At 39.4% G+C, this 14,877-nt stretch overlaps 1 protein-coding gene across 8 annotated transcripts in view; it reads right to left on the bottom strand.

The window, feature by feature from the left end:
- LOC127446730 (DDB1- and CUL4-associated factor 6-like) overlaps positions 1 to 14,877 on the bottom strand; it is a 72,148-nt gene that overhangs the window by 43,402 nt on the left and 13,869 nt on the right. For all 8 annotated transcript variants that reach the window (XM_051707866.1, XM_051707871.1, XM_051707868.1 and 5 more), the window contains exons 6-7: positions 12,382 to 12,517; positions 11,280 to 11,491 (exon numbers count right to left, since the gene is read on the bottom strand). In XM_051707866.1, coding sequence (XP_051563826.1) covers positions 11,280 to 11,491; positions 12,382 to 12,517 — 348 coding nt within the window. The remainder of the gene's footprint in view (positions 1 to 11,279; positions 11,492 to 12,381; positions 12,518 to 14,877) is intronic.

The following is a 14,877-nucleotide window of genomic DNA, read 5'->3' on the forward strand; positions in this document are numbered from 1 at the left end:
ACTGACTGGGTAAAATATAGCAAATAATATCGTATTATCGACTGCATCAAAATCCTGAATCAAAATCGCGGCAGACTTTAAGGTATCGGCAAACATTGGATCGCTGGCTAAGAGAATCGATATAAGATCGTATCGTGCTGAAACTTGCGATTTACACCCCTAGTGAGTTGGTATGTGTCTCACTCCTCCACCATTTGTAATCGGCAAGTGTGTCATACCTCCGACTTAAGAGAGTGAGATCTCAGCAAAACAGTCTGCATGTGTGACACCCTCGTCCAAAACTAATTGTTTTGAGTCTGCTAGTGTGGCGCCTGCTTTAGTCAATCATTCTGTCCTAACCAGCCCTTTGAGCATATTTTCATTCATTGGCCTGAATCTCTCTTAACAGGGGGATGTCACTTAGCTGTAGCACAACAACCAGTGAGCCATGTCCTAAACCAAAGCAGAATCTAAGCAGAAACACATTTTGTACCGTCCTCTCCAACAGTTCTCTACAAAATCCAATTCTGTAAATCCAAACCGGACCACTGAAGCACAATACTACAGATGATTACACAGAGTGCATTAGACAAGTGTGTAGAGAACTTCAAAAGACATTTATTTAGTTTTTGCCTTGGGCAAGAACAGGCTAACTGCAGAGACTTACCCCAGCCCAGTTCGGCTTGACTTTCAGATGTCTGCCTACATTTCCATTATAGGGCTGCACAATTAATTTAATTAAAACAGGAATTGAGATATGGCCTTTTGTGATTATAAAAAAAAAAAAATAATAAATAAAAATAAATAATAAAAAATAAATCACAAAAGCCTGTGATTTAAATAAATATAAGCTCGGCTTGATAGGAAAAGTCAATGCCACCTATTTACCATTTTGGTTGTTGTCACACTTAGTTCCCTTACAACTCAGTACACTTCACATTGCGTGCGAACGCATATGGGTAGTGTCCTTCCACACAACCTAGTTGAAACCTCTCTACAATAACGCCCATTTTCTAATCTTGGCTATGGTGTTTGAGCCCCGCCTTTTTAGGGGCGAAGCTGTCTGCTATAAAAGCAGGTCAGTTCTCATGGAGACAGACTGCCCTCACTGCGAGGGCATGAGTCTCAAGTGCATAGAGGCGTCGAGTCCAATTTTAATGGACTTGGACTAGTCACGGACTCGGATGCATTTTTACTTGGACTTGACTCGGACTCGAGCCTTTGGGACTCGGGATTTTTGTCAGAGTCCAGCCAAGTCCATTACATTTGTGATACAATAAAAAAAAATAAAAAATGCAGCTGTATTAGCCCCTGAACTCATAGACGCAGCCAGAGTTGTTTCACTGTTTAAGCAAATACACGCACACACACATACGTACGTGCACAGGCACACTCATCAGTCAACCAATATGCTTGAATGTAACTACAGAGACTACTGTATAACATTGACTACTGAGTTGGCTGGCATGACGAATACATAAAGACGGGTATGCATCCAATGTAATACTGTTCACTGCGCTCGTGAATCAGCCTCGTTCTGAGGAATGATTCAGCCTCCCGCGCCCTTCCACCCGCCTTTTCTGTGATACCCGAGGGGTCACACAAGGTGGCACGGCGGGGCCGAGAGGTTGAGCAGGATGAATTTGAGGAGGACCTCATACTGGCACACGGCCCTCGAGCCCCTCTATCTCCATGCAACTCATCTGTGCCGATACATTATGTGCATGATGAGCTCCAGCCCTCCACAAGAGCACATGGCCTCATCTCGTTCGGCGGTTCTGACGCTGGGGATAATGACAATGTCATGTCTCTTGCTGCATCAAGCGAGTGGTCAGTACATGATGCTACCGCCCCTCCACCCAGCGAGGGCGAGGAGCATGTATGTGCCACTGACAAGGAAATGCTTCGCGTCCTTTTAAGGGCGGCCGAAGAGCTCGATGTCGAGTGGTCTCCTCCAGAGGAATCTACACAGTCTCGCCTTGATGTATGGTTCCTGCAGTCCGGATGCCGTCAAGCGACCACGTCCCGTAGATCTGCCCCATTCTTCCCTGAAGTGCATAACGAACTGTCAAAATCCTGGCACACACCCTATTCAGCTCGCCCGCGCAGCGATTACATCCTCTCTAATGTGGATCACAGTGAAGAAAACGGTTATGCCCAACTATGTTTCAGTTCAAACTGAAAAAACCTTACCACTGAAGTCATTTTCATGTGCATCGCGGTAACTCGCCACTGTCTGGCTGCTCTAGCACCATGGACAACACCAGCCTTCTACCAACAGGGTGTTATGCTGGGTCAAGTTTCAGAAAGAAAGTGCTGACCACAAATACATCCAACACAGGTTGGGGCATGGTGTGTAATGGACGCCCGACTTTCGACACCTGGAAACAGATGCAAAACAGCCATGACATGTCAACCGCCTAGAGCTACTGGCTGTCTTTCTAGCTTTGAGAGGATATTGTGAATCACCACATTCTGATTCGTTCAGACAACACAACAGTAATGGCATATACTGTATATGTTATACACACGTATGTCCGGCGAAACGCAAGTATGCGCTTCCCCCAGTGCGCCTCCTTCCTTCTGTTATTAGCAAAGTACAAGTGGACATGGAAACAGTTCTGTTAATTGCGCCAGAATGATCCAATCCGTCCTGGTTTCTGGAGATGGTAGAAATACTGGACGGACCTCCATGGGAAATACCGCTGAATAAAGATCTTCTCTCTCAAACACAAGGCACAGTTTGGCATCCCCAGCCAGAGCTGCGAAGCCTACACGTGTGGCCTTTGAACGGAGCACGCAAAACGCGCCAGAACTGACGCATTCAGTCATGAACACCATTTTACAGGCCAGAGCGCCAACCACGAGACGCCTCTATGCACTAAAATGGAATGAGTTCACTGATTGGTGTCTTTCACATGGCAAAGATCCAATAAACTGCCCCATATATGAAATATAAATTATAAACAAAACATTTCACTGCCCAAAATTTCCTAATATTTTATTATGCATGGTTGAATGTTGTTGTGAATGGTGGACAAATGCTGTAAAAGAATGTATTTTAAGCAGCTCTTCAATGCTTTGAAAATAGTCACTCAATAATAAATAGGTGCTGTTTATCTGATTAGAGTTGCTGACTGCTTTAGCAAGAACGTTTTTCTCCCCCGACTAATATATGCAGTTAATTCAAAAAGCTTTTAAGGACCAGTTCAAGCTGACAACACTGCGTGGACCACAAGAGACTACAGAAGCCTATGTGTGTAGATATATTATGCATAAAAAGACTTAATATCCAATATTAATACTATTTTTATGTATTTTTATTTCGATATGCTGTTTTTAGTGAACGGTGAAAGACATGATATGGGTGACTTGACTCAATGAAGTTATTAATTTACGTTTTTAACCACGATGAAACTGCATGCGAGCACCGTTTTGGCTACACAAATGCCACACGCAATTTTACCAGCTGTCAGGTCCCGTGTCGTGTGAAATTGCCTTGTTTAGTTTCTATTACATTGGATGCATACCCGTCTTTAAGTATTCGTCATGCCAGCCAACTCAGTAGTCAATGTTATACAGTAGTCTCTGTAGTAACATTCAAGCATATTGGTTGACTGATGAGTGTGCCTGTGCATGTACAGTTTGCGTGTATTTGCTTAAACAGTGAAACAACTCTGGCTACATCTATGAGTTCAGGGGCTAATACAGCTGCATTTTTTTTTTTTTTTTTTTATTGTATCACAAATGTAATGGACTTGGCTGGACTCTGACAAAAATCCTGAGTCCCAAAGGCTCGAGTCCGAGTCAAGTCCAAGTAAAAATGCATCCGAGTCCGTGACAAGTCCAAGTCCATTAAAATTGGACTCATGACTCAAGTACCCCAACTCTAGTTCTAACCACGCCCTTCAGAGCGCAGGTGGTTCACCTTCAATCTTTCTTCCCTCCTCCACTTAATTTGGATGAGGAACAATTCTTGCATTTGTTATTCCCTTGTGGGGGCGCTATACACATACATTGAGTGCACCCGTCAGTTCAGATTGTCTGATCAGCTCTTTGTGTGCTATGGAGGACACAAAACACGCAAGGTTTTACAACCTAGACGTAACATCTCTCTTTTCACAAGTCCTCGCTGTATAGAGCACTGATATTTTGTTTGCCAAACATATACTTATGCCCCTCCCCTTAAGTACAGGCTCCCCATCATTTTACACAACCGCCTGCTTTCAAGCCATTGTAATGTACCATAAAGTTACAAGCACTTTCATTATAAATAAACTCCCTTCCCGACTGGGTTCGTGAAGGGGTTAATTCATACTATATGACTATAGTTCATATATTCATTCTGAGTGCTGCCCTCCTGGCCAACATGAGGGTCACTCACTTGTGGCATACTCATGTCAGTCGCAGTGTTTCCTCTCTGGAAGGTTATGTCATGTAGTGCGGCATGATGGGATTCTGTTCCCCATATGCGTTAGCACGCAATGTCAAGGGTACGGAGTTATAAGGGAATGTCTCGGTTACATACAGTTGAAGTCAGAAGTTTACATACACTTAGACTGAAGTCATTAAAACTCATTTTTTAACCACTCCACAGATTCAATATTAGCAAACTAGTCATTTAGGACATCTACTTTGTACACGCCATGAGTAATATTTCCAACAATTGTTTACAGATAGATTGTTTCACTTTTAATTGACTACATCACAATTCCAGTGGGTCAGAAATGTTAACTGTGCCTTTAAGCAGCTTGGAAAATTCTAGAAAATGGTGTCAAGCCTTTAGACAATTAGCTTCTGATAGGTGGTGTACTGAACTGGAGGTGTACCTGTGGACGTATTTTAATCAGCCAAGACCTCAAAAAAATTGTGGACCTCCAGAAGTCTGGTTTATCCTTGGGAGCAATTTCCAAACACCTGAAGGTACCACGTTCATCTGTACAAACAATAGTATGCAAGTATAAACACCATGGGACCATGCAGCCATCATACCACTCAGGAAACGTAGTTTGGTGCGAAAAGTGCAAATCAATCCCGGAACAACAGCAAAGGACCTTGTGAAGATGCTGGAGGAAACAGGTAGACAAGTATCTATATCCACAGTAAAACGAGTCCTATATCGACATAACATGAAAGACCGCTCAGCAAGGAAGAAGCCACTGCTCCAAAACCGCCATAACAAATCCAGACTACAGTTTGCAAGTGCACATGGGGACAAATATCTTACTTTTTGTAGAAATATCTTCTGGTCTGATGAAACAAAATGGCCATAATGACCATCACTATGTTTGGAGGAAAAAGGGTGAGGCTTGCAAGCCAAAAAACACCATCCCAACCGTGAAGTATGGGGGTGGCAGCATCATGCTGTGGGGGTGATTTGCTGCAGGAGGGACTGGTGCACTTCACAAAATAGATGGCATCATGAGGAAGGAAAATTATGTGGATATATTGAAGCAACATCTCAAGACATCAGCCAGGAAGTTAAAGCTCGGTCGCAAATGGGTCTTCCAAATGGACAATGACCCCAAGCATACCTCCAACACTGTGGCAAAATGGCTAAAGGACAACAAAGTCAAAGTATTGGAGTGGCCATCACAAAGCCCTGACCTCAATCAGATAGAAAATTGTGCAAGCAAGGAGGCCTACAAACCTGACTTAATTACACCAGTTCTGTCTGGAGGAATGGGCCAAAATTCCAGCAACTTATTGTGAGAAGCTTGTGGAAGGCTACCCAAAACATTTGACCCAAGTTAAACAATTTAAAGGCAATGCTACCAAATACTAACAAAGTGTATGTAAACTTCTTACCCACTAGGAATGTTATGAAAGAAAAGCTGAAATAAATCATTCTCTCTACTATTATCCTGACATTTCACATTCTTAAAATACAGTAGTGATCCAAACTGACCAAAAACAGGCAATGTTTTCTATGATTAAATGTCAGGACTGAGTTTAAATGTATTTGGCTAAGGTGTATGTAAACTTCTGACTTCAACTGTACCTAACCTCGGTTCCCTGAGACGAAGGGAACAAGACATTGTGAACTCTGGCCGCACTACAAGACTCAGAGTTCTTCTGAGGTGCGAGCGATGCGCTCCTTGTCCCTCAGTCAGAAAATTATGAGGAATGGTGTTTGTGCATCTGCTTTTAAAAGCAGACAGCTTCGCGCCTAAAAAGGCGGGGCTCAAACACCATAGCCAATATTAGAATATTGGCGTTATTGTAGAGAGGTTTCAACTAGGTTATGTGGAAGGACACTCCCCATATGCGTTAGCATGCAATTTCTCGTTCCCTTCGTCTCAGGGAACCGAGGTTACGTACGTAAACGAGACATTTGATTGCTTGGTATAAAGGCCTGTTCACACCAAATACGTGACGATTTTGCGAGACAAAACTCTGACGGAAGGTCTATTCACACTAGGGGTGTAACGGTTCACATTTCTTATGGTTTGGTTTGTGTCACGGTTTTAGGGTCACGGTTTCGGTATGGTTCGGTATTTGTTATGTTCAGGGAAAAAAATATTACTGCCAAATCCAAAGTAAAAATATTATATTTGGTAACAGACATTTCAAGAGATTTGCGCTCACTACAAATCACCATGGTTTTCTAACAGTAACCATAGTTTATTTAAACATTGTATATGTAGTAAAATCATTGTAACCACAAAATTAACATGGTTACTGTCATGGTTACAATACTATAGTAAAATCAAGGTTACAATATGGAAACTACAGTATTACTGTTGTAAAACAATGGTTAATTGTATCAAAACTATGATTTCTGCCAAGAAAACAATGGTGACAGCAGTCATTGTTATGTCAGTCATGGCTACTACAATATTACTATAGTAAAACCATGGTTACTATATGGCTACTACAGTATTACTACATAAAACCATGGTTAATTCTATAAAAACCATTATTTCTGCTAAGAAAACCATGGTGACAACAGTCCTTGTTATTACAGTCATGGTTACTACAATATTACTATAGTAAAACCATGGTTAATTTTTGTTAAGGTCCATAACAAAAAAAAAAAACTTTAATTACTAACTCAACATTTTAACTACATACCTGCATTAATACGCTACATGCATCAACATAAAGTGCATTTCATACTCAACTCAACATATATTCAATGTTTAGAATCTGTACATCACTATAGAAGAAATAAACTTGCTATTAAAATGAATACAAGAATGGATGTCGTAACGCGACTCGAGTATTTTAATCATACGCGGAAATCCCACATTTTCATTAACAGAGTAAGGGCAACATAACTATGGATATGAACACCCCAAGTGCTTTAGTTCTTATTTCATGTCTGTCTGAACTAGCACCGAGTGCCTACTTAAAGATGGAAGGGAGTGTGTCTGTGTGCAGTTTCGTGCCCACCTGCGGCACTGTGAGCTATGTAGCCAATCCTCAGGTGATGTCAGCATAAACAGCTAATCAAATATCGATGTATTACCAGTCGCGTCGAGCAATGTCTGCAAACAGTGCCTGTTTTTTAAAAGTTTTTTGACCATCGCTGTTGTAATTGACTGCATAAAGAAAAAGTTCCCAGACAGGAGACTTAAATGACGCAGGGGATTCTCTCTTGTGGCTCGTTTTCTCAGCTTGCCATTTTGCCAACTAACGTGTGCAGAACTGTGAGTCATCAACTAATTTAAAACATTTTCAGTTAATTGGACTGCTTCTCTCTGTAGAAAGTGGTCCAATGTGAAACACAGGCGGAGTGTGTCCATCTACAGAGCCATACAGGTGCATTAGCAGAGGTTACAACTGCGCATGTCTATTTGCCGCTATATTTTCTTCGCCAAACTGTACGATCCAGATGCATTATTATTATCTAGATGCATTATTAAACTAGAGATGAACCGCAGAGTAACAGCTTACCGAACCATGGTTGGCGAACCATATGGTTCGGTTTTTACAGAGAACCGTTACACCCCTAATTCACACAGAGACCGTAAAAAGATGAAACTAAAAAATCTTGTACAGTAGACGGCGCTGTTGCGGTGCTGTTGTTATACCAGTCTCCTGTTCACACCCTTCAGCTGTTAAAGATTAATAATAATAAATGCCGTTACAGGATTTATTTTCTTAATTTGGCATAACCATTTCATTATGTTCTTTCCATGATGTTGATGCATTTTGAGGAGAACATAATCTGTTTTTTATGCGAGTGAGATGAGTAAAGAGCGCTGTTTCATATTTATTTGCGCATGTACTTTTCTACAAGTAAGTCTATTTTCGAGACTCCCGAACTCAACTTCTCTTTTTATAATGCCAGGATTAATGCCGGGATAATATAACACAAGGTACAGTGATATACATACACATGGAATAATGTACAGTGCATTCAGAAAGTATCCAGACACCTTAATTTTTTTCACATTTTGTTATGTTGCAGCCTTATGCTAAAATGCTTTAAATTATTTAATTTTTTTCACATTAATCAACACTCCATACCCCATAATGACAAAGCAAAAACCAGATTTTTGATAACTTTGCAAATGTATTAAAAAGAAAAAACTGAAATATCACATTGACATAAGTATTCAGACCTTTCGCTATAACACTTGAATTTAGCTCAGGTGCATCCCATTTCTCTGGATAATTTTTTAGATGTTTCTACACTTTGATTGGAGTCCATCTGTGGCAAATTCAATTGATTGGATATGATTTGGAAAGGCTCACGTCTGTCTATAAAAGGTCTCATAGCTGAAAATACACAGAGGAAAAACCAAGCTATGAGGTCAAACGAACTGCCTGCAGAGCTCAGAGACAGGATTGTGTCGAGGCACAGATCTGGGGAAGGCTACAAAAAAAATTTGGCTGCATTGATGGTTCCCAAGAGCACAGTGGCCTCCATAATTCTTAAATGGAAGAAGTTTGGAACAACCAGGACACTTCCTAGAGCTGGTCGCCTGGCCAAACTGAGCAATCGGGGGAGAAGGGCCTGAGTAAGAGAGGTGACCAAGAACCCAATGGTCACTCTGGTTGAGCTCCAAAGATCATGTGTGGAGATGGGAGAAATTTGGCAGAGTGGCCAGATGGAAGACTCTCCTCAGTGCAAGACATGCAAAAAAGCACCTAAAGACTCTCAGAAACAAGACTGAACTGTTTGGCCTAAATTTCAAGCGTCTGGAGAAAACCAGGCACCGCTCATCACCTGCACAATACCATCCAAAAGGTGAAGCATGGTGATGGTAGCATCATGGTGTGGGGATGTTTTTCAGTGGCAGGGACTGTTAGACTGGTCAGGGTTGAAGGAAAGCTGAACGCAGCAAAATACAGAGATATCCTTAATGAAAACCTGGTCCAGAGCGCTCAGGACCTCCGACTGGGCTGAAGGTTCACCTTCCAACAGGACAATGTCCCTAAGCAAACAGCCAAGACAATGCAAGAGTGGCTTAGGGACAACTCAGTGAATGTCCTTGAGTGGCCCAGCCAGAACCCGGACTTGAACCCAATCGAACATCTCTGGAGAGACCTGAAATGTCACCATCCAACGTGACAGAGCTTGAGAGGATCTTCAGAGAAGAATGGCAGAAAATCCCCAAATCCTGGTGTGCAAAGCTTGTTGCATCATACCCAAAAATACTTAAGGCTGTAATCGCTGCCAAAGGTGCTTCAACTAAGTACTGTGTTGAGGGTCTGAATACTTATATCAATGTGATATTTCAGTTTTTTCTTTTTAATAAATTTGCTAAGTTATCAAAAATATGGTTTTTGCTTTATCATTATGGGGTATGGAGTGTAGATTGATGTGAAAAAAAATAATTTAAAGCATTTTAGCATAAGGCTGCAACATAAAATGTGAAAAACTGAACGGGTCTGAATACTTTCTGAATGTACTGTACATTGAGAATAACTATAGTATAAACTATGATGCATATTTTAAAAATAATATAAAAGAAAACACTGCTCACAGTCTTTTCTTTATTTAAATTATTGCAATACTTTGTTATATTGTCCTTGCAATAAAAATAGCAGTATGGTTCTGCTGTTTGTTTGTCTAAAACTGCATTTTACAAATCTTTTTATGGGATATTTTACTATGAGCTTAGTGCAAATGAACTGCCGAACCTCACTGCTCATTTAATGCCATGAGAATATACAGGGACATTGATAAACATATATTATGACAAAAACCATAAGCAAACTTTCAAAAATAGACCGGGCTTATGTTTGCAGTACAAAGGGTTCATGAACAGCAACTATTTATTTTTAAGTATATAATTTTCCAATGCCAGTGTTTGCCAGTTGATTAGCGCCAGTAACGCGCTGGATTGAGCAGCTGCAGCGACTCTGGAAAAATGACAAAAATGTATTTTCTCACTGGTTAGTCAGTTTTTATTGCAGTCCGAAGAAAAAAAATTGGACCACTCTCCGTAAATAAAACCTTCAGATTGGCAGCGGGCGATTTGTCGGACCCCCTGTGAATAGCGCCATTGAAATCCATAGTTACCATTCAAAAGCTTGTTCGGAACGAACAATCGCACCGAAAAAACAGGTATGGTGTGAACAGGCCTTAAATCAGAGTTCGAATTCATGCCCTCCTACTCCTGGTCTCTTTTCACATTGTATAATGTAGCTGCAAACTGGGGTACACTTCAGTAATAGCAGATGTTTACCACTGTAGCTAGGTAACAAGGAAGAGAAGGTGCCAAAAATGGAAAAAGCCATTTAATTTACTTTTTTACTCATATTTTTGTCCCTTTGGTTCATAGAATGCCGTCTGTCTGTCTTGCATTGCAAGTGATGCAATTATGCTGCCTTCACGTTTTATTGGTAATATCGTAAATACAAGTTTCTCCACTCGGACGTTGCACATGAATGATCCCTCAAGTTGTAATTACGACCGAGAAACTCAGAGATAATTGTGATACCCTAGTTTCCGAGATGGGCGGATTCGTAAACTTTCAACATGGCGGAGGAGACTACGGTTTCTGTAGTGAATGACAGGTTTTATAAATTTTTCTAAATACAGATAATTGTTAGCGCTTGCCGTTTCGGTCATATAGCTTGTACTTGACCAAAATTCCATTAACGTAAGCAAGCTGAGTAATATGTATTATGGTGTCAAAATAAAAGTTCCTTAAGAAATATGTATGAAGAAACCTGCCGTCATCCATGTCTCCTGTTCTTTTCAACAGCAAGCCACGTGAAAGCGACATACTCGTAATTACCACTTCAGAAGTGGGAAGTAGGATAATTCCGATAGCACATGTTGGCAGCATTAATAAGCTGTAGTGTGAAAACGCCCTTGGAACTTCCTAAAATCTGCTAACCTCCTCTCTCCGCTCTTCAGAAGGTCCCTTGAGCTCCCTGGCCTGGTCATCTCTGGGGTCAAACAGGTAGATGTAGTCAGATGAGTAACTGACCAGCACTTCCTGTCCATCTTCACTGTAACACAGCGAAGTGACACGGCAGGATTTGGTGGACAGGTGGGCTGGGACGAAACGTACACACATGCCTGTCGTCCCTCTGCCCATGTAGTTACCTAGTGAAACAGACAAGACCTTTATATAAAAACCTTTTAAACCTTTTGAAATTGCTTCTTGTTACTTGTTAAAGTTTTTTTTTAGATTCACATGATGTGAAGTCTTCTTTGGGGGAGCTTAATAATCAAGGGAAAAAGAGATCTATTCTTTTCAGATAAGTTTCAGAAGAGTGCGGTGGTCTCTCACCGCAGTAATCGAACAAGAAAGTCTAATTGTCTCCAGGGGAATGTATACCAGCCAGAGGTTGTTAGGATACTTAATGGATTTCTCAGTTATGTTTCATTTACTTTATCTCAAGTGATTACCTTAAAATTCCTTAGGAGGAATAAAAACAGACACAAAGAAGACAACTGCTGACAAATAAGATAAACTGTAAGAGTATGCAGCTATAAAATTAATGTAGATGGTCTAGTCAAGATAATTTGTTAGAAATGTTAAAGATCATATTAAAATATCTGACTTTACACAGTGTGTCACATTATTTTATTTTATTTATTTAATATTTAATCTTATTGCTGTGTGGGAGAAACAATTGATATCTTTCGAAAAAAACAAAAACATTTTCAAATGTTGATTTATTTATTTTTTTATATATGGGAGCGACACAATGCATCCAAACTTAACCATTTACCACACCTGCCAATGGCAGGTGAAATGGTCTCATTATAATTCTTATAATTCAATTTAAATCATAAATTATGTGTCAGTTCCTTATAAAGTTTCCGGCCAACTGGTGAGTAACTAATTTCATTTATTTACCAAAGCTAAATAAAATGAACAGTGGCAAGTGTTAATTTTTGACCCTGGGTAAAATGTTTTGCTTCTGAATGCACCTCATATAAAGATACAATTTGAAAAAAGCTGAAACATGAACTGATTCATTTCTCACCCGTAGCTCTTGTTCCAAGCATTCGTCGGTCATAGATCCTCACTGAGCTGTCAGAACATCCCACAGCAAGATAGTAGGGGACCAGAGGACAAATGGATATTGAGGTAGCAGCTCTCCGACAATTAATCAAAATGTCCTAATGAGGGATAACAGAGAGAGAAAATTGGATAGAAAGTCAGCAAATGAGACAAATATCAAGGGAAAATAATCCTTCCTTATTATCACACAGCGTGTTTTCATGAGCTGAATGGGAGGCTAAACAAAAAGTTAGAATGTGACGAGACTGCAATATACCCAACAGAATCCTGCAGCATGTGCAAGCCAGCAATCACGAGGCAGCAGCGCTTCACTTTTGGTTAATCGCGCGAGTAAACGCGCCCGCTTTGCTTTGGTCAGACTGCGCAGATGACAGCCATCATTCCGTGTTTCATTGGATTTTTTTTGCATTCAGAACAACACGTGATGTAATAAGGAAAATACCACTATTAATGCTTGAGATTTCCAACCCAGCATACAGGTACACCCTCCTTAAACCATGGTCACACTCAAAATTACATTAAACGATTAAAAGAGAAAACATAAACCAAATCCCCCACACGTGGGATTCAAAATCTGAGTCTATTCAAAATATAAATTAAACCTGGAAATAAAGTTTCAGTTTGCAGGTCAGCTGCAAAAAACTTCATATAAATAAAATATTCTGCTCCTCTCTCGCTGTTGCTTGTATGCTAGTGATTACATGATTACAATGACATAAGAAATATTTAAGATTCCACACAATTTCATGATCAGTAATCAAATAAGCAAATTTGTGACATTAGATTAGATCAGATTCAACTTTATTGTCATTGTGCAGAGTACAGGTACAGAGCCAATGAAATGCCATTAGCATCTAACCAGAAGTGCAAATAGCAATATGTATATAAAAAATATACACTACCGTTCAAAAGTTTGGGGTCACTTGCCTGAAATGTTTCTCATGATCTTAAAAACCTTTTGATCTGAAGGCGTATGCTTAAACGTTTGAAATTAGTTTTGTAGACAAAAATATAATTGTGCCACCATATTAATTTATTTAATTACAAAACTAAAATTTTGTCTAAAAAAATTTATCTAAGTTTTTGAAATGGATGACTTGGACCGAATAATTAATAAAAGTAGCCAATAAGTGCCCAGCACATAGATGGGAACTCCTTCAATACTGTTTATAAAGCATTCCAGGGTGATACCTCAAGAAGTTGGTTGAGAAAATGTCAAGAGTACATTTCTGCAAAATCTAGGTGAAGGGTGACTACTTTGAAGATGCTAAAATATAACACAGTTTTGATTTATTTTGGATTTTGTTTAGTCACAACATAATTCCCACAGTTCCATTTATGTTATTCCATAGTTGTGATGACTTACTATTATTCTAAAATGTGAAAAAAAAAAATAAAGAATGAGTAAGCGACCCTAAACTTTTGAACGGTAGTGTATATATAAATATATATGAGTATATACAATAAAGATTTTTATGGAGTGCAAAGTTATGAGATAGAGAAGCAGAGACCAGCTCAATGCAAGTGTCTATGAATACAGTACAAGGTGCAAATGAAGAAGTATAAACACTGAAGGTGCATTGTACAGAATGAGGTATAAAATATTATTAATATTATTATTAAAATATATATTAACTGGGTTAACTCATTTTGTGCAAAAGGACAGGTTTTCTTTCAATAAAGCACTTTCACAAGATGCTCTGTGAAAATTCACATGCATGATCGTGATTATATCATAATCATCGGGTTTTGCACACATTTTACACTTAAACTTATGCTGGTAATATCATTTGTAATGAAAAATAAACGAATAAATTAGAAAAAATGCAAAATAGAAATATTTTCACAAGTAAACTCAAACTTCGGAAAATCACATATATGTGCGTATTTTTGTTTGTTTGTTTTTCTTTCAGGGTTGGCACAGCCATTGCCCAGGAAAATACAAAAATGGCACTCCATGTCAAAAAGGTTACCGACTCCTGACTTAGGCATAATTTAAAATGCATGAATGTCACTGCATTAGATAAAAAAAAGATATTACATCAAGTTGAATTTATTTTAAAGATAGCACAAGTACCCTTTTCAAGGAAAACTTAAACAGGAAATTTGTTGGGTTTCACATTATATAACAATAGACATACAGTTCAGAATGTCAACAGAAGCATTTGGACACTTTCTGGTTGTCACACATTAGTGGAACATGCCCATATTTAATGTGATGAATTATGCTTGTGGTTATTCTGCTAGAGCACCTTTGTGAACTTGAGTGGAACTCATTCATCCACTAAAAATAAATACTTTTGAGACCAGTTAGTTAAAAGTAATTGTAAGAGTGAAATAAGTTCTGAAAAAAGGTATAATTTGTTTGCAGAAGCCACTTTGTTTATTATTTTGTATCTACTGCAATGGCATTCAAATGACAGGGGCTTAATCACAGTTCTACCTCCACATCCTTACC

The sequence above is a fragment of the Myxocyprinus asiaticus genome, chromosome 10 (genome assembly GCF_019703515.2).
Source record: "Myxocyprinus asiaticus isolate MX2 ecotype Aquarium Trade chromosome 10, UBuf_Myxa_2, whole genome shotgun sequence".
In the NCBI taxonomy this organism is placed as follows: Eukaryota; Metazoa; Chordata; class Actinopteri; order Cypriniformes; family Catostomidae; genus Myxocyprinus; species Myxocyprinus asiaticus.